We start from the raw sequence: 27796 nt of genomic DNA, 5'->3' as shown, positions 1-27796 counted from the left end.
ACAGCCAGTGATACCTGAATGTTATGAAAGGTCATTTTATTACTAAAATCACAGCGTATATACGGGCATATCTGTTCTGCAGTGGTTAATTGGGGTGCTTTTAAATTGATCCACAGGTGCAGCGCAGTTCACCCGTGGGTTACCTGCACTGAGCCCTAGACTTCTTTTCTTAGCTTCAGGTTTGGTGCACATTCAGAAAGTACACCTCACCTGCAGGATATAATAGAAGTCTATGGCAAAGTGCAGTAACCAGCAGGAAAGCTGCATGCACACTGCGCTGCACCTGTGGTGTGGGTAAATCACAGTCTATCAGTGTGAAAGCAGCCTTAGGCCCCTTTTACACGATCAGTCTGACCCAATTGGACCCTCCATTCATCTCTATGGAGCGGAAGATATAAACAGACTTGTGTCCGTTTACACCAGCTTACCTCCAATCCGATCCGCTAAAAAAAAAAACTGAAAGGGATCGGATTGGAGGGCCCATAGAGTAGAGTGGGCTATGTCTATATATATGCACAGTGGATACCGACCTGTCATCCGCCTGTTGCATTCATTGTGGCCCATGACTGGTTACCAAGTCGCTTAAGTGGCCCTTGTTCTTCAAAAGGTTGGGCACCCCTGCTTTAGTAAATAACCCCCTAAGTGGTTTTAAACAGTTAAACTTCCCTCATTTTCACACCAAAGTGTATTCCTTTGATCTAAAGGACAAATCGTTACAATATTTATACTTAAGTTCCACTGCTAAAGAATGTTGTGATTCTTGGCAGACTGCCTCTTTTTTTTTTTTTCCTGTCTTTTGACGGCTGTCGGCTTTAGCAGAGCAGAGAGAATTCTATGCATAGAAAGAATCGGGAAGTACTTTGTTAAGATCGCAATGGGAAAAAATTGTGATAACGATAAATGTGCAGCTCTACTTAAAACTAAAACATTGTGGGGTGGGGTGGGGCTATTAAAACTGGAGTGTGCAAAATTTGGTCCAGCTCTGCAGAAAAATTTCCAGGTTTTATGTGTCAAAGCTTAATTGAACAAGCTGAAATTAGAAGCTGATTGGACCACAGCTGCACCAGATTTTGCACCCCCAACCCCCCTATCAAGATTATTGGTGTCTGTGTTCCCGCTAGAGGGATTCACTGACTGTAGTTTTCCTGGTGTCTGCGAGACAAAGTGAAGTATCCATAATTCTGATTTGTCACCAGAACAAAAATCGAGGGCATAGAATGCATTAAGATAAAAAAAAAATTCTGACTTTACAACCTCTTTAAAGCGGGATTGCACTGTGGAAAAAAATATTAAAAGCCAGCAGCTACAAATACTGCAGCTGCTGACTTTTAATAAATGGACACTCACCTGTCCCGGGGTCCAGCGATGCCGAGGCCGATTGATCGCTCGGCTCTCGGCTGCTGCCGTCACCATTCTAGGTGAGGGAATCAGGAAGTGAAGGATAGGAATTGTCCCCGCTGTCTCTGGGACCCGTGTGTGTCCCAGCAGGCAGCATGCAGGGACAGGAAGAGGCATAGACTCCCGTGGGAGTCTATGCCCGGAAGTGGGTGTAAATACCTGTCTTTGACAGGTATCTGCACCCCCCACCCCCCTGAAAGGTGCAAATTGTGACACCGGAGGGGGGGAGGGTTCCGATCAGCGGAAGTTCCACTTTAGGTGGAACCCCGCTTTAACTGTGGATGCTATTGGTATAGCCCCAGAAGAATCCCAATGGCTCAAACAGATATGGTTCAGAAATATTTAGACAAAATAAGTGTTTATAATTTTTTAGAGACTCAATGACCATTTTGGTACCATTAGATTGGCACAAGGCCAATGTGGCGAGTATATATATAAAAAAAAAAGGATCAAAGTCTTTACCAAGTAACTACTGACCAGTTAGCTTAACATCTATTGTCAGGAAGATTCTAGAGAGTTTATTAAAAGACCACATAGAAGAGTTTTTGCTAGAAAATTCATATATATATATATATATAGAAGTGTAGAGGAGAACCGCACACAGCTTTCAATCCAGTGCCAGCAAACAGGTCCTCCCACCGACCTTGTATATATAAAAATAAAGTTCCAAAGGTTGCTGCACTTAAAAATTTGTTGTTTTATTACATCAAATCTTTAGAAAAAAAAAATACAAAACAAGTATAGTCATTCCAGACAAAATCATTACAATCATTTGTTCAGACAAAGATTGCGTTTTTGGGCTGTGTTGTTGTTTTTTTTTTTTTTTTTTTTTTTTTTTTTTTTTTTTTTTTTTTTTTTTCCCACACCCTTCCTTAGATCAGTCAGAACACATCTGAAGGTTTTCAGCACAATCATCTACTTTATCTGTGTTTCACAAGCATCATCACACATGGAATCAATATGGTTAATCATTCTCAGTTTCTATCCAAATCAATTTTACTGAATACTAATCTTATACCATAGACACAGACAATAGCTAATCGCATTGTCATCTTGCAATTCATCCTATTTTCAGATCTGAAGATATATATGCATAAAAAGATATGTATCTTCAATAAATAGATGTAAAAATATGTTCAGTCACAACACAGAACCAATAACCTATTAAATAAAGATCTAGATCCATGTTTAGTATAGCGTTTTCAGGCAGAAAATCACGCGATCTTGCAGCATTTTTTACCGCGATTTTGTGCAGGGCAAAAGGTCACCAATGTAAAAAGAAGAAAAACGCCCAAATCTGCCCGATTTGAGCGACAAAAAAAGGGTCCAGAACTTGCTTGAGCTTCAGGTGACTTGGAGTGGAGATGTGAACCATCTCCATTGAGAATTATAGATTTTTTTTTGCCTCCAGGGTTTTGTAGCTTCAGGCTTCAAGCTACAAAACGCTCAGGGGTGAATGGGGCCTTAGGGTCAGTTCACACTTGTGCGATGTGAGAACCCTGAGAATCCACTGCGGGTTCCCGCATCACACCCGGCACACACGGCAGTTCACACTGTGATATGCGAACTGCTGGGGAGTATCATTATATGTTAACGATACCCCCATTTCAGCTCGCATATCGCACTGCAAACTGACAGTTCAGACATGAATCGGATCACATGTGTGTGAACACACATGCGATCTGATTCTGGTCGAACTGAAAAAAGGGTCCTGTGCGCGTTTGCACCGAATGCGGTGCGATATCAGCCATACAGATAGTATGGCTGACATCGCACCGGCACAGACATCGCATGTAATGTGAACAGCAGTGCACTGCAAATTACATGCGATTTCTGGCATCGCACAAGTGTAAACCGGCCCTTAAACCGTGTGGGGCAATTGTATTCAAAAAATTGATCCAGTGTACCTCTCTTTTTCTGAGGGTTAATTCACGATCCCCCCTCTTCTGTTTGTTTCAATCCCCTCCAGGACCATATATTTCAATTGTAACACACCATGTCTAAATTCAACAAAGTGTCTAGCAAGTGGTAGCTGTGTTAATTTATCCCTAATAGAATATTTGTGTCTTGCGATTCCATCCTTCACTTTCTGTGTAGTTTCACCAATGTAGACTAATCCACATGGACATTTGATGGCATATACGACAAATGATGATCGACATGTATAGTGTCCCTTAATAGGAATATTGAAACTTTTATGGGGGTGTGTGAAAAATGTACCCTTAATCATAGAGTTGCATTGAATGCATGATAAACAGGGATATGAACCTAGATTTTTTGGTCCCAAAAACGTTGTTTTTGGTGTTGTTGATGAAGATTGATCAGATCGAATTAATCGATTGTGTATTGTCCTACCCTTCCTATAAGATGACATAGGAGGACACCAGAACTCTTAAATAAGGATGAGCTCCGGCGTGTTCGCACACTCCACGTGCAGAGCCCACCAGGAAGTCGGTGCAGCGCTACGCTAATCACAGGCAGTGAGGCATTGCCCCGATGCGCAGCTGCAGAGATCGGGAAATGTCTCACTGCCTGTGATTAGCGCAGCGCTGCGCCGCCTTTCCACACGGGCTCTGCCCACGTTGAACCATAGGATAACTGGTTCTGAGTAGGTTCCAATATTTGTTAATTATTTTAGAGATTCTGTGTGAAAAAGGATGATATTGCATAATAATGGGAATTAGTTTGATCAATTTTTTTGGGGGTCCTAATACTATCCATACTGGACCGTTCCTTTTTAACCGAGGCTTCAGGATATTTTCTATTAATCAATTTGGTCTCCATCTTATCAAGCCTCTGACTACAGCTCAGCGGATAGCTAACTATCTGCTGAACCCTCATCAGCTGACACCTTGGGATTGAGGCAAAGACATTGGGGGGATGAAAACTATTAAAATGTAATAGTTGATTACAATCAGTAGTTTTCACATAAAGATTACTTATGATTGTTATATTTTCAAGTTTTAATGTAGTATTGAGAAACGAGATTTGAGCAGTACCTATTTTTGAGACCAGGAACAAGATAGTTGATATATATATATATATATAATTTTATTATTATTATTATTACTACTTAAAGACTGCCCACTGCATATATACTGTGGCAGGGTGGATCTATTAAAACGATGTACCTGTACTAGACATGTGCGATAATTTTCGTATGAAACGAAAATCCGGAATACAAATTTTTATGCATATGAATTCCGTACGAAATACAACATTTCGTTTATGAATTGCAGATCCAAATTCGTAACGAAAATTCATAATTAACTAACCTAAAAGTTAAAAACCCAGGAAGTCAGCACAGCACAGGGATGGTGGGAACCCCTCATAATGATAAATTAATCAAAAATTCATAATTGTTACGAAAAGTTAATGAACCTAAAAGTTAAAACCCCAGGAACTCAGCACAGGGATGGTGGAAACCCTATGGGAATTTCTATGCTTACGAATTTCATACGAAATGCGAAATTTCGTTAACAGATTTCAGAATTTCGGACCCAAATGAACAGAAACATGACTGGTGTTTTGTTCACCAATCAGAGGAAGCCAGCACAGCACAGGGATGGTGGGAACCCCTCATAATGGGCACAGCGGGTGTACACTCAGACCCAGGAACTCAGCATAGGGATGGTAGGAACCCCTCATAATGGACACACAGCAGGTGTACAGACCTGGGAACTCAGCACAGGGATGGCGGGAACCCTATGGGAATTTCTATGCTTAGGAATTTAATACAAAATTTTTATAACGAATTTCGGATCCAAATGAACAGAAACATGACTGGTGTTTTGTTCACCAGTCAGAGGAAGTCAGCACAGCATAGGGATGGTGGGAACCCCTCATAATGATAAATTCATCATAACAAACTTTCGTTATTTTTACGAAAAGTTAACGAAACTAAAGGTTAAAAACCAAGGAAGTCAGCACAGCACACGGATGGTGGGAGCCCTTCATAATGATAAATTCATCATAATGAACTTTCGTTATTTTAACGAAAAGTTTACGAATCTAACGAAAATTCGTATTTCGTACACATCCGAATTTAATTTCGTACACGAATTACAAAATACGATTTTGTTTCACCAGCTACCCGTGATCGCGATACAGAGAAGCAGAATAGGGATCTGCCTATGTAAACAAGGCAGATCCCTGTTCTGACAGGGGACAACATGAAGATCTGCTGTTCCTAGTGAATAGCGATCTGTGTTTGTTATTGTCAGCACTTTCCTCCCACAGTTAGAAACACAATGAGGGAACACAGTTAACCCTTTGATTGCCCCTGTAGTTAACCCTTTCCCTGCCAGTGTCATTTATACAGTAATCATTGCATTTTTTTTGCATTGATCACTGTATTGGTGTCACTGATCCCCCAAAAAGTGTCACTTAGAGTCAGATTTGTCCTCTGCAATCGACGTCATTACCAGCATAAAAAAAAAGTCCATAAATCTATCTCCTATTTTGTAAACGCTATAACTTTTGTGCAAACAAATCAATATACGCTCATTTCGATTTATTTATTTTTACCAAAAAATATGTAGAAAAATACATATTGGCCAAAACTGATGAATACATTTGTTTTTTTTTAAATATATTTTTGGGGGATTTGTATTATGGCAGAAAGTAAAAAATATATATAGATTTTTTTAAAGTTGTTTATAGTGCACAAAATAAAAAGAGGTGATCAAATACCACCAAAAGAAAGCTCTATTTGTGGGGGAAAAAGGACATCAATTTTATTTAGATCAGTTAAAGTAACGCATAGCCGTAAAAAATCGGCTAATCATTAAGACCCCTTCCACACTGGGGAGGTGCAGGCATTTGCGGTAAAGCACTGCTAGTTTTAGTGGAGCTTTACCTCTGTCAAAGCGGCGCTTTTTGGCCACTAGCGGGGCGTTTTTAACCCCCGCTAGCAGCCAAAGAAAGGGTTAATAGCGCCCATGTTGTGGTGCTTCTGAAGCGCTTTGCGGGTGCTTCGGCAGTGCTGAACATTCATTTCAATGGGCAGGACGTATGGGAGCGGTGTATACACTGCTCCCGCTCTGCCCCAAAGATGTCCTGATGATTCCCGTCCTGCAAGTGCACCGCCCCAACGTGAAAGCACTTGGGCTTTCACACTGGCGTGGCTTGAGAGGCCTTTTTCCGGCACTTAACAGGCTCTATTTTTAGCACTAAAACTCCTGAAAAGCACCCCAGTGTGAAAGGGGTCTAAGGGGGTAAATCCTTCAAGAACTGAAGTGGTTAAGTGATGAGCATGGTCTCACAAAAGGCTGAAGCTGGCAAACAAATCTTTTAACCACTTCAGCCCCGGAAGAATTTACCCCCTTCCTGACCAGAGCACTTTTTGTGATTCGGCACTGCGTCTAACTGATAATTGCGTGGTTGTGCGACGTGGCTCCCAAACAAAATTTACGTCCTTTTTTTCCCACATATAGAGCTTTCTTTTGGTGGTATTTGATCACCCCTGCGGTTTTTATTTTTTGCGCTATAAACAAAAAATATATAAAAAAAGTTTTTTTCCTCAGTTTAGGTCGATATGTATTCCTCTACATATTTTTGGTAAAAAAAAGAAAGAAATCGCAATAAGCGTTTATTTATTGGCTTGCGCAAGAGTTATAGCGTATAGTTTTATGGTATTTTTATTAATATTTTTTTTTTTACTAGTAATGGAGGCGATCAGCAATTTTTATCATGACTGCAACATTATGGCAGACACATCGGACATTTTTGACACATTTTTGGGACCATTGTCATTTATACAGCAATCAGTGCTATACAAATGCACTGATTCCTGTGTAAATGACACTGGCAGTGAAGGGGTTAAACACTAGGGGGCAGTGTAGGGGTTAAGTATGTCCTGGGGAGTGAGGCTACGTGTAGCACGTCACTGATCTCTGCTCCTGATCACAGGGAGCAGAGATCAATGACACTAGGAGATGCTTGTTTACATTAGTATCTCCCAGTTCTTCCTCCCCGTGAGACGATTGCGGGTATCCCCGCAGCAATCGAGTCCGCGACCCAACTCACGGAGCTTGCCACGGGAGGGCAACGTACAGGTACATTAGTTTGCCTGTATGAGCCCTTCTGACGACGTATATTGGTGTGAGGTGGTCGGCAAGCAGTTAATTTCATAAAAGTGAGGCCGCGTACACACGGGCGGACTGTATGGCGTACTTAGTCGTCGAAACACATTTCAGCAGACAGTCCGCTCGTGTGTGGGCTTCAGCGGACTTTTTCAGCGTGCAGTCTGGAGTACTAAGTATTTTGGATTTTTCGAAATTCTGTCCGTCGTACTTTGGTTTCAGCGGACAATCCGCTCGTCAGTAGGCTAGTTCGACGGACTAAGAATGGCGCATGCTCAGAAAGGATTTACACGGCGGAAGGTTGCATTGCTGTGTATTGGACTTCCTATTTCTAGTCCCGTCGTACGTGCTGTACACGTCATTGCGCAAGCTTTCGACGGACTGTTTGTGCATCCGTGTGTGGTCAAGTCCGTTCAGTCGAAAGTATGACGGACTGTCCGTCGGATTGTGTGACGGACTAAGTACGCCATACAGTCCGCCCGTGTGTACGCGGCATAAGTTAAATCCTACAGGCTTAGAAAGTTCAGTTTGTAAATGATTAGCAGTTTTTTAAATGACTATATTCAGAGAGTAGTGATTAATGATTTATACACTGAATGGTTATTAGTGGTGTGCCCCAAGGTTCAGTGTTGGGATCAGATATTTACTTTTTACCTGTTTATAAATTATATAGAGTTTGGGATTAAGTACTATTTCAGTGTTTGCAAATGACACCAAGTAATAGGATAATGTCCTTACAGGATGGGGGTTGATTTACTAAAAGAAAATGTACTGTTCACTTTGCAAGAATCAATGGTCAAGAAGGATCTGAGTGTTCTGCGTGTTTATAGATTTGAAGCGCTTATAAACCCAAAACCAAAAATGTAATATTGTATTCTACCAATCATTAGATGTGGTGACTGCATTATGCCGCGTACACACGTAGCAGACTTTCCGCCGGACTTTCCGAACGAGCTACCTGCCCACACACGGCACTTTTGCGGCGGACTAATATGGCGTACTAAGTCCGCCGAACTATCCGCCGTACTTTTGAAATGAACGGACTCACCCACACACGCGGAGGAAAGTCCGCTCATTTTGAGCGCGTCTCGAGGTAGCCGGGGCCAGCGAAGGAGGCAGATTTTTTGATCGTGTGTACGAGGCATTAGTTTTCTTTTTTAGCCTTTATTCCTTCTGTTTTCACTTGGTGATCTGGCCAGAAACATACCTCCTGTAGTAGCGTGCCCCCCTTTGGGTGAATGAGTACGGGGTCACCTTTGGACAGCAGAATTGTCAGTCTTGAGGGAGAGGAGTATTAGATATACTAATAGATTTAGATACACTAAGAAATTGAAGCCAAACTCCATCTCATACTGCAGTTACAGCAACTGTTTTGTTTCCTTTTGGGAAAGAAATACATGAGTTAAATCTGATAATTTTAACCACCTTGAAGTGTTACTAAACCTAGTAATATGAAAAATAGTTTATCCCCCCCCCCCCCCCACAGTGCCCACAGCTTATAAATCCTCTTTTTACATTAAAATATTGCCACTATATACCTTTTTGGCTGATCTGTATACCACGGTCAGTGATAAACTGCAGTTTCTCCAGCGCTGAGAGTTCAGGAAGGAGGAGATTTCCACTACAGCCTGTATACACGCCCACATGTGTGATGTCAATATCATGTGACCTGGCTAGTTCAGCTCAACAAGGAAATATCCTCTATACGTCAGCATACAAGACACAACTGAGCATGTGCAGGTCGGCTACCCTGCCTGTGTTAGCTGGCCTTTTTACACAATGCAGAGGATTAACCCCTTAAGTTCCACAGTGAGTATAAAAAGCATGCTATGCTGCATATACAGACAGATTTTACTGTTGTGGGTTTAGTAACACTTTAAGCTTGGACACCTTCACCCTCTTCCTGCCAGCTTGCAGTGCTGTCACACTTTGTTACTCAGTCATGCAACATTGTACCTGAATAACTGAAAGCTGATCATTGTTAGGAAAACCCCTGTCAGTGTTAAATGATTTGTCTCAACATTCAAACTGCTACATGTACAGGAGAGCTAGTTCTGTTGGAAAAAAATAAAAAGAAAGAATGCCTAATTAAGAAAACAAATGCAGCCACATCTAAGAGGTCCTAAGCTGCAATATAATACATGTTTGCTTTTGGGTTTAAAACAGTATTAAATGCAAAAGCAAATGTTTATTATATTGCGGCTTACTATTTCTTAAATGTAACGGCTGCATTCTTTTTCTTTTTGTGGCTTTCTTTCTTCTATTTTCATTCAGTGATCCAGATAGTACGTCTGTTGTTTTTCAAAAGAACAACCTCTCGTGCAAATTTATTGGTTTACACAGATGACACTAACCATTTACCACTGCCAAGGGTGCTTACAATGATCAGCTTTTATTTATTCATGCAGATATATTTTAAAGTGGTTTTAAACCCTCACATATACCCAGTGAAGTGACTGGCCTCAGGTGATACACACAAATGAAACAAATCCTCTTACATAAGTTATATCTGTCAATCTGCAGCCCTCTTTTCTCTATCTCTTTATCTGTTCAAAGTGCTAAATTATAAAGCTTTCTGAGAGTTCGGAAAAAGGTGAGCGAAGATCTGAAGTTGCACTCTGCAGAGCTCAGTGAGGAGAGCTCTGGGAGCTGATTGGAGGGATGGGACACCTCCCCCTCCAGACAGCTTACAGGAACAGAGCTGAGGCTGTCAATCAGCTGGAGGTCCTTCCCCATCACCATTTTCCTCTTGGTGTCAGGAAAACTGCATTATGCTGATAGCAGAGGAATGAAGCATCAGACAAAAGTGACACTAATGCTGCGTACACACGTAGCCGACTATCCGGGGGACTTAGTCTGGCGGACTGTCCGCCGGACTGTCCGAACGAGCTACCTGCCCACACACGGTACTTTTGCGGCGGACTAAGTACGGCGACTAAGTCCGCCGTACTTTTGAAATGAACGGACTCACCCACACACATTGAGGAAAGTCCGCTCATTTTGAGCGCGGCTCCAGGTAGCCGGGACATGCGAAGTAAGCGTCACTGGCCCCGTCACCTGGTATGGACTTAAAGGGGAATCCCTACACCGAAAAATCGGCGTGGGGGTCCTCCCCTAGGTCCATATCAGACCCTTATCTGAGCATGCTACCCGGCCAGCCAGGAAAGGGGGTGGGGACGAGCGAGCGCCCCCCCCTCCTGAGCCGTACCAGGCCGGGTGCCCTCAACATAGGGGGTGCCACCCCAAAGCACCTTGTCCCCATGTTGATGAAGACAAGGGCCTCTTCCCGACAACCCTGGCCATTGGTTGTCGGGGTCTGCGGACTGGGGCTTATCGGAATCTGTGAGCCCCCTTTAATAAGGGGACCCCCAGATCCTGGCCCCCCACCCTATGTGAATGAGTATGGGGTACAATGTACCCCTACCCATTCACCTGTGAAAAAAAGGAAAAAAAAAAACACAACACACAAGGGTTAAAATAGTTTATTGCACAGCTCCGGGGGTCTTCTTCCGTCTTCGGAGGTCTTCTCGCCGGCTTTCTTCATCGCCGACACTCTCTTCTTCCGACTTCGGGGGTCTTGTCCCCCTCTTCAGGGGTCTTGTCCCCCTCTTCGGTTCTTATTGCCGGGCCACGGCGCCTTCTTCTAGCTCTTTTACAAGCGGTGGCCCGGTCTTCTGTCGCCGCTGTCTTCTGTTCTTCTCTTCTCGTCGCTGTCTCCAGTCACTATGACGGGACACGCGGCGTGCGGCAACTTATATCGGGACATCACCGGATGATGTCCCCGCCCATTATGTCACAGTCCCAGAGGATTCTGGGACTATTTTTTTTTGTTTTTATTTAAATATCTAAACACAAATGTTTTGCCTTTAATTTCTATCTTAAACTGAATGGGTTGTTTTACAAGGTGAGGGTTTACAATCGCTTTAAGAGCAAGCTTTCTTACTAATGGCCTATTCCCAATTATGAATAGAAAGTTATGCCGCGTACACACGACCGGACTTTTTGACGGACTTGGTCTGGCGGACAATCCGACGGACTTTGCAGCTCAGGTCTTTCAAATGAATGGACTTGGCCACACACGATCACTCCAAAAGTCAGACGGATTTGAACGTGATGACGTAGAATAAAGAAGTTCATAGCCAGGAGCCAATAGCTGCCCTAGCGTCGGTTTTAGTCTGTCAGACTAGCATACAGACAAACAGATTGTCCGCTAAAACCCGAGTCCAGCGGACAAATTTGAAGCCAGTCTTATTTCTAGGTCTGCCGGACATTTGAGAAGAAATAGTCTGCTGGAGCCCACACACGATCAAATTGTCCGACGGACTCTGTCATCATCTCCAAAGGTTGGACTCTATAGTAAACAACCAAAAGTAATATATTACCAAATCCAATCTTTTTAAAGTGGTAGTAAACTCCCATGCATAATTTCTACCTATAGGTAAGTGAATGTAGGCGTGACTGCGCTAACTTCAAGTGAAATAAGAGGAAGCAGCTACAAAAAAAGTGACAAACGTATAAAGCATAAATGGTGAGTGTTGTAGCGCTAATACATGTACACATAAATATTCAAATCAAACCATGCAAAAGGTCAAAAGTGACAAGTATAAAAGGACAAATGTGAAAAGAGTCCAATAGATGAACTAAATCTGTTATAGATGTCCTATATATCACCCGCAAAGAGATGGTGGAACAGGGACGTGCTGTGCTGACACTGTCCAGCCAGAGAGACATCAAGATGGTAATTCACCAATAGAAGGAAGCGGTATATATACGCTTACCGGAGCTGGTGGACTCAAATGTCAGTGACAAAGAGTCATATAGGCATGGGTGTCGGAATCGGCGGTCATACGGAATTCCAAGGGATCCAAAGCCTCCACAGATGTTAGGCAAGGCCACCAAATGAACCTCCTATGAGAAGGACACCAAGACTGGATCCGAAAGGTCAGAGACCCAACTGGACAGCAGGGGAATCTCTCATCCGGGTGTTATGAAAAAAAGGGACTACTTCCAATAGTGTAGATCAAAAAAGTATGTTTTGTTTTTATTAACAAAAACCAGCACACAGCAATAAAAAACTGTGATCACAATTAAACGTTTTCAGCAATGTGAATAGCGCTACCTATAGGTAAGTCTATAATAAGGCTTACTTATAGGTACTGCAAATATCTCCCAAACGTGCACTGTTTAGGAGATATTTACTGTACATGCAGCCGGAGACATTCCTTCAGAGTCCTGTGCCATAAACGGCGGCTCCTGCACGCATGTGCGAGAGTGACGTCATCTCGGCTCCGACCAGTCGCACAGCCGGAGTCCACGAACCCGGAAGGAAGAACGAATTAAGTTGGAAGTGCTTAGGCCCCTTTCATACTGGGGCGTTTTTCAGGCGCTACAGCGCTAAAAATAGCGCCTGAAAAAATCTGGCCTACTTCACTCCAGTGTGAAAGCCGGAGGTCTTTCACACTGGAGCGGTGCGCTAACAGGACGGCCAAAAAAGTCCTGCTAGCCACATCTTTGGAGCGGTGAAGGAGTGGTGTATTCACCGCTCCTAAACTGCTCCTACCCATTGAAATCAATGGGGCAGCGCCACAATATCACTGGCAAAGCGCCGCTGCAGCGCCACTTTGCAGGCGGTTTTAACCCTTTTTCAGCTGCTAGCAGGGGTTAAAACCGCCCGCTAGTGAATGAATGAAATACTTGTATAGCGCACAATGCGAACTGAATCGCCTCTAGGCGCTGGCCTAATGGCCGTATACTGCTGCTAAAACGATGGTAAAGTGGCGATAAAAATAACGCCACCGCCGACGCTGCTCCCGACCCAGTGTGAAAGGGGCCTTAAAGCGGTGACATTGCGGCGCTGGAAGGCTTCGCTCCACATAATGTGCTAAGATGCAATGCATACTAGCACAATATGACATTGCCTTGCAGGCTGCAAGAAAAAAAACACAGCAGTTTACTGCTGCTTTAAAGATTTCCAACTGTGAACAAAATTGCACATGCATGGAATTACCAGGACTTGTCCATCTGATCTCTGCACAGAGACCATCCAAAAAACGGAAAATTGTATACTCACCTTTCCGTAATTTTCCTTTCCTGTTGCATCTCATGGCAGCATACACCTATGGGTTGTGGCTCCGCCCCCGCAACCTGATAGGACCGTTTAACTATTAAATCTTGAGAGGGCCTCTGCTTCAGCATTCTCAATATATAGATACCTCACCTTAGACGGGTGGGCATCTGTATCCTGCCATGAGATGCAACAGGAAAGGAAAATTACGGAAAGGTGAGTATACAATTTTACGTTTTCCTTTCGCATCATGGCATCATACACCTATGGGGAATAACTCGCAAAACTGGGTGGGTATGAGCAGAAGAAGTTTATTTACAAGGAATGGAGGAATTGGACTGAATAATCGCTCTTCCAAATTCCACCGTGGACAACCTAGCGGAGTCCACTTTGTAGTGGGATATAAAAGTACTTTTTGAAGACCATGTGGCTGCCTTGCAGATGGTTTCTGAGGAGACTTTGCAGAAGGCTGCCCAGGAAGTTGCCATCGCCCTTGTAGAGTGCGCCTTTAAGCCCTCAGGTATTTGAGCTTGATTAGATGAGTAGGATTTCTTTATGATTTTCACAAGCCATGCTGCGATAGTGCGGGAAGTAGCTGCATGTCCTCTTCTGGAGCCATGAGGGATGACTAGGAGGTTCTCCAATTTCCTGAGGTCACTGGTCTTCGAGAGGTAGGCCAGTAAGTTAGATTTTACATCAAGTGGATGAGGGTCACCCTGCTCTGTAGAAAGAGTGGGAAGGCATATTTCCTGATTAAAATGAAAGGAGGAAGCCACTTTGGGGATGAAGCGGTCTGAAGGTTTCAGAACACCTTGTCTGGGTAGATGGTAAGGTATGGTTCCTTTGCCATTAGTGCATGCATTTCCAACACCCGCTTGGCTGATGTAATCGCTATCAGAAAGGTGATTTTGAGGGTTAGATCCCAAAGGGAAGCTTTTTCAACTGGAAAGAATGGATCATGGGATAGGAAATCCAGTACTACCGAAAGACCCCAAGTTGGAAAGGAGGGTTTTCTGGGAGGTCTCAATCTTAGACAAGCCTTCTGGAATTGAGAAATAAGTGTTTCTTGAGCCCATTTCACCCCCGTCATGGCAGATAGAGCTGATACGTGCACTTTCAGGGTGCTTGAACCAAGACCTTTGTCGAGACCTAGCTGCAGGAACTCTAGGACCTGAGCAACTGTAGGGGATGAAGGGTCCCAGGCTTGTTGTTGCGCGATCGAGAGGAACTTATCCCAGATTCTCTTGTAGGTGTTATTAGTGGTAAACCTTCTGGCTTGGAGAAGGGTGTTTATCACTCTGTGGGAACAGCCGTGAGCTATGAACCTAGCCCTTTCAGTCTCCATGCTGTTAGGTGTAACTTCTCTGGGCATGGATGGAGGAATTGACCTTGAGAGAGTAGATCCGCTGTCACGGGAAGCGGCAATGGTTCTGCTGTATTCAATTGGAGTAGGGTCGTGAACCACGGTCTCCTCGGCCAAAAGGGCAGGACTGCTAATACTGTGGAACTTGATTTCCTGAGTCTGAGTAGAAGCCTCGATATGATTGGAGTTGGTGGAAACACGTAACCTAGGTGGAAATTCCAGTTGTTTTGTAAACAATCCGTGCCTTCTGCCGAAGGAAAGGGAACTCTCGCCAGGTACCTCCGACACTTTGCGTTGTTCGGAGTTGCTGCCAGATCGATATCCGGAACTCCCCAAGTCTTCGTTATCAGAGAAAAAGCCTGACTGCTTAGGGCCCATTCGTGGTTGGATACGAACTGTCGACTCAAAGTGTCTGCTATCTGATTCTGGACACCTGTTGCCCTGAGACTGGTTAAATTCAGTTGTGTCTATTGGAAGACTGGTTGGACTTCTTGCAACATGGAGCGACTCCTGGTGCCCCCTTGCCTGTTGATATAGGCCACGCCACTCGATTGTCCATCTTTAGTAGGACGTCTTTTCCCTCCAGAAATGGGCTGAAGGCTAGTAGTGCCTGTAATGCTGCTTTCATCTCCAATAAGTTGGAAATCACATTGTGTGTCCTGAATGGCCAACAACCTTGGGCTGCGTGGTGACGATAGTGTGCTCCCCATCCTTCCATGCTGGCATCCGAGGTGATTACTTCTTGAGAGAGAAGGACTAAGCGTTTGCACCTCTTCAGATTGTGTGGTTTGGTCCACCATGATAGCGATTGCTTCACCTCTTTCCGGATCACTATCGGCTGGGTCATTGACACGCCATTCCATTGTTTCAGGAATGATATTTGAAGAGGCCTGGCATTCCACTGGGCCCATTGTACCATTGGGATAGTTGCCGAGAATGACCCTAAAATACTGAGACATTCCCTGGCAGGAATGGTAGTGGCCACGAGTAATCTCTTTACTTTCCGTATTAGGATGGGAACTTTCTCCTCTGGGAGTTCTACTGTATTGAGTCGGGTATCCAGTTCCGCCCCCAGAAAAATCATTCGCTGCGTGGGATTTAGATGCTAGTAGGGGATCTTCTGTGGTAGGAGTGGCCATGTCGAGAGAAGGACCTTGATCGACTCCTCCTGTGATCCTCGCTCTCTCTGCGCCTTGAGCGGCTTCTGCTATGGTCTCAGTCCCGTCTATGACTTGAGCGGCTTCTTCTTGAGCTGCTTCTTCTTGAGCGCCTTGAGTGCGATGATCTGGATGACCTGATAGGGCTGTGCAGTTTAGACAGCGTTAGTGACAGGCTCTCTTTTTCCCTCTTCGTACTTACCAAGTTGACCCCACTTACCTAATAGGCTGGCGATGGTCTGCTGGGGCAGCGGCCTCCATGAAGAGCGAATCCTAACAACGAACGGAAGTCAGTGTGCAAAGACAGGTAGGGAGATATGCAAGTTGCAAAAAAGAACTTTAGAAACGAAGAGACTGACCTTAAGACCCGAAGGAAACAATATGTAAGAAACGATCGGAATGACTTCGAAAACGATCTTGATAGTAAAGCAGCAGCAGCCACAGTACACAAAGCAAAAATGCTGTTTTTAAATTCCGCGCCACTGCCGTCGCAACGTCGACGTCGTCCCGCACATGCGTAGAAATGTTCCGCGACGTTCGGCTCCATTTTGGAAAGTGGCGAACCGACAAGACAACGAGGTACTGAACGCCAACGCATGCACGGAGGAATTCAAACATCGGCGCCCGAGGAGCGAGGTTATACAGAGCTTAGCAAAGAAAGGTACAGAAAATACCAAGAAAGCACAGGTTAGAGGCCGCTGCATGATAAATCTGTTTAAGATTTGTAAAGATAAAAACGATACCCCTGAGACCATCAGAGTGGGGATTCCTCCATTAAGCTCATTTAGAGGCTGTACAGGTAGGACTTCCACCCAGGAGAGGCTTGAACCTGGCTGGGGCGATAGCGGTAAGGGGTGATGTCCGGTCTTCTCAGGTGAGGAAAAAAAGGAGAATGCTGAAGCAGAGGCCCTCTCAAGATTTAATAGTTAAACGGTCCTATCAGGTTGCGGGGGCGTATCCACAACCCATAGGTGTATGCTGCCATGATGCGAAAGGAAATTACGTTTCACTTTCTTCTATGAGACCTACTGATACTCTATTCCCTTCTATGGTTAGAAATAGGGCAGCATGAGTTAAATTTGTCCTCTGGCTCTCTTTTACAAATATTCAGTTTATACTGTAGATTTACTTTGATGTTTTATTGATAGATGAAAGCTTTAACAGTAGCCCTAAAAAGGTTTAATAGTTTATAGTATGTTGTGTGTGTGTGGTCATAGAAGTTTTAAAATCAACCTCACCCCTGGTATTTACAGCTGTAAATGTGTAAGCAATCCAGAGTGTGGAGGAGGGAAAGCTGCAGAAGGAAACCACCTGTTGCACTAATTTGCTTGATTGTGTTAAAAATACGTTTGCTGAAATGTAAAGGCTCATTTTTTCCCTATAAAAATAATAAACATGTTATATTTACCACCTCTGTGCAGTGGATTTGCACAGAGTAGCCCGGATCCTCCTCTTCTTGGGTCCTTCTTCTGTGCTGTTGACCCTTCTCTCCTGTTCAGTGCCCCCACAGCAAGTAGCTTGGTATGGGGGCACCCAAGGCGAGTCACAGCTCCCTGTGACCATTTAGACATGGAGCTCTGACATGGCCTGCCCCCTCTCTCCCCTGATTGGCTAGCTGACTTTAATTGACAGAAGTGGGAGCCAATGGAGCCACTGCTGTGTCTCAGCCAATCAGGAAGGAGAACCTCGGATGGCTGAGGCATTCGTGGACATTGCTAGACAGAGAAGGGGCTCAAGTAAGTATTAGGGGGCTCAGGGGGGCTGCTGCCCTTACAACCCCTTTAAAGGCTCCATTCACACTTGTAGGACTTCACTTGACGTTGGAGTGTAACTTTGATGCAACTTTGGATGGGTGCAACTTGGATACGACTTTAGCTTTGACTAGTGATAATGGACAACCGTTGCACAGCTGTTTCATTGTATTACATTCAGGTATGACGTTCATGACTTTCATGCAACATTTGAGAGATAACATTGAAGTCTTAGCCCTCAAGTTGCATTTTTGGGGATACATTAGACTAGGCAATTATTTTAAATAATGTTACATATTATATGACATGAAAATCGCAATACAAAGTTCAAGACAAGTTGTTCCCCATGTTGGAAAACATGGGGAACAACTTGTCATGCCACTTTGATGTCCAAAGTGGCATGACAAGTCGCACAAGTGTGAATGGAGCCTTAAAGTTGAAGTTTAACCCCTTGTTACCAAGACATGTTTGTAAATGTCCTGATATTCAAGGGGTTAAAACAAGCTCAGGGCTGCTGCTGATGCCATTCACTGGGTATGGTTATTTCCAGACAGTTTTATGTAAAAGTGAGCAACCCAATCACTTATACAGTATTATGACTTGCCACCCAGCCACATGCCACTACCCTGGTTCCCAGGATTTCCTAGTTCTCTTGGGGAGCCCAAACCCACTGTAAATGGAGTGTCCTCTGAGATTAATGGCTCCAGAAGTACTTAGCGCTGAGCATTTCTGGGTTTCAAAAATTCCAACTGAAATGGTGGATAAATTAGCTCTGTGCTTGATCAACTGAAATGGGTGGCACAAAAGACATTAGAGGGTCTAAGCATCACTAATGGAGATTTTTGCGACTATACTTTTTTGCTATTTCTCAAGTGTGTGCAATTTTTTTTTTAACAGATATAATGTGTGCGATTTTAAAGTATATGTAAACCCTCACCTCATATAAGAACCCATTCAGTTTAATATAGAAATGAAAGCCAAAACATTTGTGTATAGATATAAAAAAACATTATAAATACCTTTTTGTCCCTTTTTCTTATAAGTGATCACATTCCCTCTGTTCTCAGCTGCATAAGAGCTAGGGGAGGAGAAACAGCAGTACACTGGTTTTACCAGTGAATGCCTGTGTGTATGTGTGCACGCACGTGTGTGTCTGTGTGTGTGTGTGTGGGGGGGGGGTTACATGTCAGGACATGTCTGATCATTGTAAGAGAGCAGGCTCAGCTCCCAGAACAGCTAGAGAACTGACCACACTGTGCTCCCATGCCTAGTGGTCTGTTTTTAATAGGAAAGCAGAGGGACTGCCAGAAACACCAGGGATTTCACACAAGGAAGGCAATACGAAGAGGACAGGATACTTTTTCATACAAGTACATGGTACAGCAGGCACAGATCAGGAATATGAAATTTGGGGTTTACAAATTCTTTAAGGCTTGACGTGATTGGTATTTATTTACTTGAAGCAGTCATATCTTTTATATTTAACAAAAAAAAAGGGTATTATATTGTGTTTTTGTGAATTTAAATTCACTTTTGAGCATTTTTACTTGAAACTATAATGGAAAATTTCCTATCAAATACTTACAGTAATTTTCCTTTCCTAATGGACTCCATGGCAGCATACGTATGGGTTAACCCCGCCTCCACTCCTCCCCTATAGGACCCCACTCCCATAAATCTTTGCTCTGAGCCAGAGGCCATGTTCTGTAACTCTGTTTCCTGACACTCCATGACAGCATACGTATGGGAACTAACTAGCCATTCACCCTATGGGTGGGCAATGCTGAACCAAAGGCTTTATATTTGTACCGTCAACAGACAGGACCTGCAAGCCAAAATAAACAGAGGATAAAGAAGCAGGCTCTACACCAGTGATGGCGAACCTTGGCACCCCAGATGTTTTTGTTTTTTTTAAATACATTTTTGGGGGATATTTATTCTAGAAAAATGTAAAAATGAATGTGTTTTTTTTCAAAATTGTCGCTCTTTTTTTGTTAATAGCGCAAAAAATAAAAACTGCAGGGGTGATCAAATTCCACCAAAAGAAAGCTCTATTTGTGGGAAAAAAAGGATATCAATTTTGTTTGGGAGCCACGTCGCACGACCACGCAATTGTCAGTTAATGCGACGCAGTGCCGAATCGCAAAAAGTGGTCTGGTCTTAAGCCAGCAAAATGGTCCGGGGCTGAAAGTGGTTAAAACAATGTATGCAGTTTTTATTATCAAATGTTTAATTTGGCTATAAATACTGTATAGCCACTATATATATATATATATATATATATATATATGTATGTATATATAGATATGCTAGACCAATGTAGACCGGCAACATAGTCTGAATGCCTTTTCCCTAGAAAATAATAACACAACTGTCCTCTCTCTGACTGGACTAAATTACTGGACATGCAAACAATGAATGCCTTTAGTATCAGAAAAATAGTCTGAATACTTGCTAATGTTAAGCTCTGTTCTGCTGGTCCACACACAAATCACACAATCTATTTGTTCTTTGGTTTTAGTAGTTGTTTGGACGGTGTCTTGTCCTATGTTCTGTGTTGTGAGTCACATGAAAACTAGTTACCACAGTTTACTGAGTGTGTTGAGTTCATTGAACTTTTAGTTAACAATAGATATGAATGTTGATTGAAAAAATAAATATCTGTATAATTTCCAATTACCAATAAAACAATCGAATGTTTTTGATAATCGTCTTCTCAGACAGCACTGCCCTGCTCTTCCTTCTTCCTTTCAGACATTATCATGCTACACCTTCTTTATTTATTTTTTATCTCTAACCTGTTAGTGGTGTGTTGAGGTTTCCTGCTGAAATAACCATGATATGATCAATTACTCATGAGCATGAGCATGAACAGGACACTAGATCTTGCTGCTCTTTTTCCTAATCTCCTAATCTGACTAAGTTCCTGGCCCACAGTCTGTTCATAGTGGTGAGGTGTGTGCATATTGTGAGACATTCTAAAGGTCTTTTTCTGCAGTCTTGATGATTGATGAAGTCCTTAAGATGTTCTAAGGCAATCGTAGCCATTAGTAGCAGTGGTTATTGCAGCTAAGTGCATATGATAATGCTATTCTGGCTGTATGGTATATAATGTAGACATGGTGCTGAGGATGCCAAATAATGTATATGCATAGTAGACATGCATGCCAGATGGGCAAGGATTGTTGAGGCAACTGGGGCCTAATAGGCCCCAAATGCTGCATTTAAGTAGGCTCAGAGTTATAATTTATATTTTGTTAGTGCCACAGATGGAACCTGATTTGTCTGTGCTTTTTATATTTTAGTTTGCTTATTTTTTTAGTATTTTCTTTAAAATTTCTGCAAGCCAACCAGAAAGTACCTTGCAAAGCATGCGCTTGCAGCGTGGTGATATGTGTTTTTAGGGAGTTAAAACCAGCGGTAAGGAGATGACATAATACCTTCACATTGCCTGTCAAATGCCCAACTGAAAAACACCATGAATTTACTCTTCAGAGGATGAAGCTAGGGTTGCCACCTCATCCCTTTAAAACCAAACACATATTAATTACACAGGTTCTGTGGCTTATTAAGGTGGTAATTAATCTCACTTATTGCCTTATCTGCATTAAATCAGCCTCAGAACCTGTGTAAATATTGTGTTCGGATTTAAAGGGATGAGGTAGTTGAACCCTAGATGAAGCTCATGTTAAAAAGCCCTTACTTTGTGGTCCTACAGGTGCACTTTAATGAGCAGGAGCCCACTGAGGTCATGACTTGGTTATCTTTCTTTCTCGCTTGCTCGCTCTCATCTCAGGAAAGATCCAGTGTTACATATGCAATGCCCCAGGACTTGTTTGCCCCATTCCATTTGTTCATGGGAAAAGGTCCTGTATGAAAAATTATGGATGTGTTGTCTTACGCGTTCCAGGTATGGGAGCCTTTCAAAATGGAACGCAGGGCAAGTGAAAACACATGCATTGTGTTGTTATTGAGGCCTACAACATAGCGAAGTTTAATTTGGGTTATGAAAAATTTTACTAATTCCAGTAGGTGCCATATCACTCTTTTAGTGCCTTGGACTTTATATTTAAAGACCAGTTAAGAGCTTTACAATATATGCAGAAATATATTGAAAGCATCTGATGGCTATGCTCAGTAAATACAGCAATTTTGTGAGCATGATAAGTATTTCAAAGCCTTGCAGAATTAGTTAACCATTATAGCTGCCTTCAGACTGTATTAATATGCCCTTTAATTTTGTTCTCTCAGGTTACGAAGAAACAGTTCCTCTGATAAACTGGTCAGAGAAGCACGAGATAGAAGCAAAAAGCTGGAACGAAAATCTGTCTCAACTGCAAATCTTTTAAATGGTGAGAATTGCGGGAGATGGGATTGGAGATTAAAAAATGCCCAGATGTGTCCCTCTTCCTTTGCCACATGTTTCGCCAACAATTCATGATCTATTATTTACAAGTTATTTAGTTTAGCAGAGTATCACTTGCGGTAATCAGACCACAAAGAACTCAAAGACTGATGTAAGAAGATGTACCCCGGGCAGGGGCGGATTGACCATTCAGTCACTTGGGCACTGCCCGAGGGCCCCGGGCCACTAGGGGGCCCCATAAGGGTTGCCAGCCTCAGTAAAACCAGGGACAGTATGTAAAAATTAGTTTTTTTTTACATCTGTCTCTGAAATGTCCCTTACCAACATCCTTTTCGTTTAAAAATTCTGAGATTATAGCTGCCCCACCTCTCCAGTACCTTCTCAGCCAATAGAAACATGTCTGTGTATACTGTGTGTATATGTATGTGTATACTGTGTGATTGTATACTGTGTGTGTGTGTTTTTGTATACTGTGTGGCCCCATAATCTCTGATTGCTTGGGGGCCCCACAATCTCCTATTGCCCGGGGGCCCCATGAGTTGTCAGTCCGCCCCTGACCCCGGGTGTATTTCTGACACACTGGGGATATCTGTTAGGGTGACAGTTGTCCAAGAGGAGACTTCTCATCACTATGAAGAGATTTCCTCTGACTTCCTGTTGTGCCTCTATGCAAGGAAAAATCTCCAAAACAGGCTAGAAAAAACAAACAAACAAAAAACTAATATGGGTTTCAATGCATTCCTAATCTAGTAAAGTAATACTAAACACAAACTGTTTAATTAACATTGTCCCTTCTTTTTCTGTATGTCAATGATAGCACTGTAATTATTTTAGTTAAAAAATGTATTTTTTACCTTTTTTCCCCTAATCATTATACAGCTGTCACATGACCCAGCTCTTTCCCAGCCTGTCTTTGGGGAAACATAAGCAGGAGGAGCTTCTAGTCCTCTGCTGCTGGTCACATGTTCAAAAAAAAAAAAAAAAACCTTCGGAATACAGAGTAAAAATAAATAATACCAAAAAACTATTTTAAATTGGCATACAATTATATATAATAAAATGGCCTGGGTGGATTTCTGCCAGTCACAGGCTGTGTCACGCCCCTCCAGCCTGTGTCTTAGAATATGAGGGAGGTGAAGTCCCCATTATTCTACATGTAATATCCCACCACCATTGTGTTTAGCTGGTTAGTGGGCATGGAACGGAAGGGAGGGCGTGGGCTGTCATTTACAAAATTTGTATGAATGAAAAAAAAAGTCCTTTAAATTCTGGTTTGCTTTTATAAATTTGATTTTGGAGTGATTGGACTTTTCCAAACAAAAACCACATGCACTGTGGAAAACCATTTATTCATGAAAAATTTCCATCTTTCTCCTCTCGTCACTGCAGTCAAATTTGAATGTCGATCTGCCGTCATTAACAGTTACAGTGGGGAAAATAATTATTTGATCCCCTGCAGATTTTGTAAGTTTTCCCACTTACAAAGAAATGAAGGGTCTATAATTTTTATCATAGCTATATTTTAAATGATAGAGACAGAATAATAACCAAAAATCCAGAAAAAAAACTCATGATACAAATGTTAAAAATTAAGTTGCAGTTCAGTGAGTAAAATAAGTATTTGATCCCCAAGCAAACCATGACTTAGTACTTGGTTGTGAAACTGTAGTTGGCAAGCATAGAGGTAAGACGTTTCTTGTAGTTAGTGACCAGGTTTGCACACATCTCAGGAAGGATTTTGGTCCACTCTTCTTTACAGATCTCTAAAACCTTAAGGTTTCTTGGCTGTCACTTGTCAACTCGAAGTTTCCGCTTCCTGTGCTTCTTCTTGAGCCACTCTTTTCTTGCCTTGGCGGCATGTTTTGGGTCATTGTCATGCTGGAAGACCCATCCATGACCCATCTTTAGTGTTCTGGTAGAGGGAAGAAAGTTCTCATCCAAGATTTTACAATACATGGGCCCCATCCATTGGCCTTTCAATGCGGCAAAGTCAGTCTGTACCTTTAGCAGAGAAACGGCCCCAAAGCATAATGTTTCAACCTCCATGCTTGACTGTAGGCATGGTGTTCTTAGGGTCATAGTCATCATTTTCTTCCTCCAAACATGGCGAGTCCCCCTCCTCAAGAAGGCACATGTACAGTCATGCCAATGAACATCTAAATGATTCAGAGAAGGATTGGGAGAAAGTATTGTGGTCAGATGAGACCAAAATTGAGCTCTTTGACATGAACTCAACTCGCCGTGTTTGGAGGAAGAAAAATGCTGACTATGACTCTAAGAACACCTTCCCTACAGTCAAGCAGGGAGGTGGAAAAATGTTACTTTGGGGCTTTTTCTCTGCTAAATGTACAGCCAGACTTTGCCGCATTGAGAGGCCAATGGACGGGTCCATGTATTGTAAAATTTTGGATGAGAACCTCCCCCGGCCAGAACACTGAAGATGGGTCGCAGATGGGTCTTCCAGCATGACAATGACCCAAAACATACCACCAAAGCAAGAAAGGAGTGCCTCAAGAAAAAGCACATTAAGGTCATGGAGTGGCCAAGTCAGTCTCCAGACCTTAATCCTATAGAAAAGTTATGTAGGGAGCTGAAACTTCAAGTTGCCAAGAGACAGCCAAAAAACCTTAAAGATTTAGATAAGATCTGTAAAGAAGAGTGGACCGAAATCCCTCCTGAGATGTTTGAAAACCTGGTCAGAAACTGTAGTAAACGTCTTACCTCTGTGCTTGCCAACAAGGGTTTCTCCACCAAGTACTAAGTCATGTTTTGCTTGGGGGTCAGATATTTATTTCACTCACTGAACTGTAACAATTTATAGCATCTGTTTTATGTTTTTGTTTTCTGTTTTTTGGTTGATATTCTGTCTCTATCATTTAAAAGACACCTATGATACAAATTATAGACCCTTCATTTCTGTGTAAGTGGGCAAACTTACAAAATCTTCAGGGGATCAAATAATTAATTTCCCCACTGTAGAAAAGCAAATGTACTTTCTTAAAACATAATATTTCAAGCAAAATTTTACTAATCTATAGCCTAAATCTATAGCTTAAATCTTTCCTAACAGCTGTAGACAGCAAAAAAACTTGCTAGGTTCACACATGACGACTGGCTGCGGTTTTTAGTCAGTTTTTAAAAGGAGTCTGGTGCAGCTTTGTTCACCGATTCAGGTGCAATTCAGGTGAAATTTTTTACTTTGATTCACACCTGAACTGGACCTAAAATCGCACAGGACTATTTTCAAAAACTGACCGCGGTCGCCCTGGACATGTGTGAACCGGTTCCATTGCACACCGGACCAGTTTGCATGTTAATGCGAATTGGATGCGATTCAAAACACAACTGATTTGCATATGTAGCAGCCATAATCCGTTGCAGGGCGGCCTTGACTTATTGGGCTTACCAGTTACCTTCTGTTGGCCTGCTCTTCCGTGTCTAGGGGTTCCCAGGGTTGATACCCAACAACTCGAACACTGACACAGATGAAGTTCTCTTTAAAAGGTTTTATTTTGCAACAAGAACTTTCACATAACGCAGTCTCTTAGGGAACAGAGGGCACAGGTGAAGAACTCAGACACCTTGAACTGCAGGTCTAGCAAAGTCTCTATTTCCACCCAGAGAGTAGCCACTCGCAGCTGGGTACTTCAAGGCTGAACAGATCTCTAGCCAGAGATCATGGCAGTCAGCACGTTGACTCAAAACTCGAACAATCAACTGAGGGTATACAGGAACCTTTTTCCGCCGTACCTGGAATGTTTCCCGTTTCCTCAATGGTACTGGAAAAGTGTGAATTTGTCAATGTCCTTTCCAACTCAGTAACCAGGCACTTCTCAGGATGCCACCTGCCGGCTCACCTTCGAAGAGTCCTCCCCCAGTCACTTCCACAAGCTTTGGTGTCCCTCCAAGCCGAGAGCACAATCGGACCAGCTGGTTCTGAGACTCGGGAACAGGCAGATCCCTACCCCAGACCAAGCAGGTCTATCAGGGGCCACTGACAGGAACATGTTGCGGGATGTTGAACACCCCGTGACCGGGACCCCTCACGGGGCCACCCCGATCCTGGAACCAGAACAGACCACACGGGTCTCATGAACACCTCTGACTTGACACGTGACCCACACCCCTTAAGTACCCCTTCCCAGACTCCCCAGTGGGCCCTGGCACTCCCACTGATTGGCTCAGAGAAGGCTGATACCTAAACATCCATCCAGACCTGGTTCTGGCCTGTCATGTGCACCTCACCATTCACATGACCAGGCAGAACTTCCAAACACAGCCTGGCCAGACTGGTGTTAAGGCCTTCCTACATAATCAACCCTCAGAACCCCTATTGTTCTGAGGCAAAAAAAAAAACGAAATTTACATGCGTATGGTATTTGGTCCCAAATGTCATCCACTACACATATATGTGAACCAAGCCTTATAGAGGTTCTAAATCCTCACCACTGTGTTCAAAACTTAAATTAAAAAAAAAAAATCTGTTTTCATTTAACTAAGCAACAAGTGAAAGCACATTTTGAAAGCATTTATTATCTTTCAGTAAGATTTTGCAACATTCTAGCAAAGATCCTAACTCAGATAAAAAATGTTGCTGCAAGTCTGTTCAGTGCAGTGAACTTGACAGTAGGTAGATGTCTGCTTTCACATTCTTAAGGAGAATTTCACAATCCATAATTTGCTTTAGTGGATTCCACCCCTCCAACCCCCCCCCCTTTAGTCACCTCGCCCCCCCCCCCCTCACTGTGCCTACAATTACAACATAATGATGATTGTTTTTTCTAGCCCATCACCACACGGAAAAGGAATTTTAAACTCCTGACCACATTTGGCAATGGGGGGGGGGGGGGCTCCTGCATGTAGCAATTTGGGTGCAGTTCATGCGTTTGCCTAACCGCAGTGAATATTCTGTGAGAGGTGGCACACAAACCACGTCAATATATAAAAACTATCAGCGGCTTTTTTTCTCTGTAGGAAATCAGCTTCTGGTGACTTCTGCTAATTAGAAAAAATGTATATCCCCATCAACATACAACTTTAAAATACTGCATTAAGACTTATGCCGCATACACACGATCGGAATTATGGTCGGGAAAAGGTCTGATGGTTTTCCTAACGGAATTCAGCTCAAGCTGTCTTGCCTACACATGGTCACACCAAATTCCGACCGCCAAGAAGGCGGTGACATACTACATGTACGACGAGAGTAGAAAAAGGAAGTTCAATAGCCAGTAGACATTAGCTTCCGTCTCGTAGTTGAATCTGAGCATGCTTGATTTTTTGCGTGTCGGAATTACATACGCATGATCGGAATTTCCGATCATTGAAAGTTTTTCCACATGCTCTCAAATTTTTGCTGGCGGGAATTCGGCCAGCTAAATTCCGATGGAGCATACACACGGTCGCATTTTCCGATTAAAAGCTCTCATCGGTCTTTTTCTGGCTGAAATTTCGATCGTGTGTACGCGGCATTGGGACCTGTTAAGTTCAGCATTAAAAAAATTCTGAACAGCAAATGTGCTGTTCAGCCTCCCTGCTACCTGCATAATGCATACTTTATGTATACCGAAGAGTGAATTGAATTTGAGTTTTGGTGTCTTGGCTCAACAGCAGG

At 43.0% G+C, this 27796-nt stretch overlaps 1 protein-coding gene across 2 annotated transcripts in view; it reads left to right on the top strand.

Moving 5' to 3' along the window:
* The window catches only part of EML3 (EMAP like 3), a 194898-nt gene that overhangs the window by 63090 nt on the left and 104012 nt on the right, over positions 1–27796 (top strand). For both annotated transcript variants that reach the window (XM_077455852.1, XM_077455850.1), the window contains exon 5: positions 22068–22168. In XM_077455852.1, coding sequence (XP_077311978.1) covers positions 22068–22168 — 101 coding nt within the window. The remainder of the gene's footprint in view (positions 1–22067; positions 22169–27796) is intronic.

Source organism: Lithobates pipiens, unplaced genomic scaffold (assembly GCF_037356315.1).
Source record: "Lithobates pipiens isolate NorthernLeopardFrog02 unplaced genomic scaffold, aLitPip1_a1.2 Scaffold_10, whole genome shotgun sequence".
NCBI lineage: Eukaryota > Metazoa > Chordata > Amphibia > Anura > Ranidae > Lithobates > Lithobates pipiens.
This window is presented reverse-complemented; position numbering and strand designations above follow the sequence as displayed.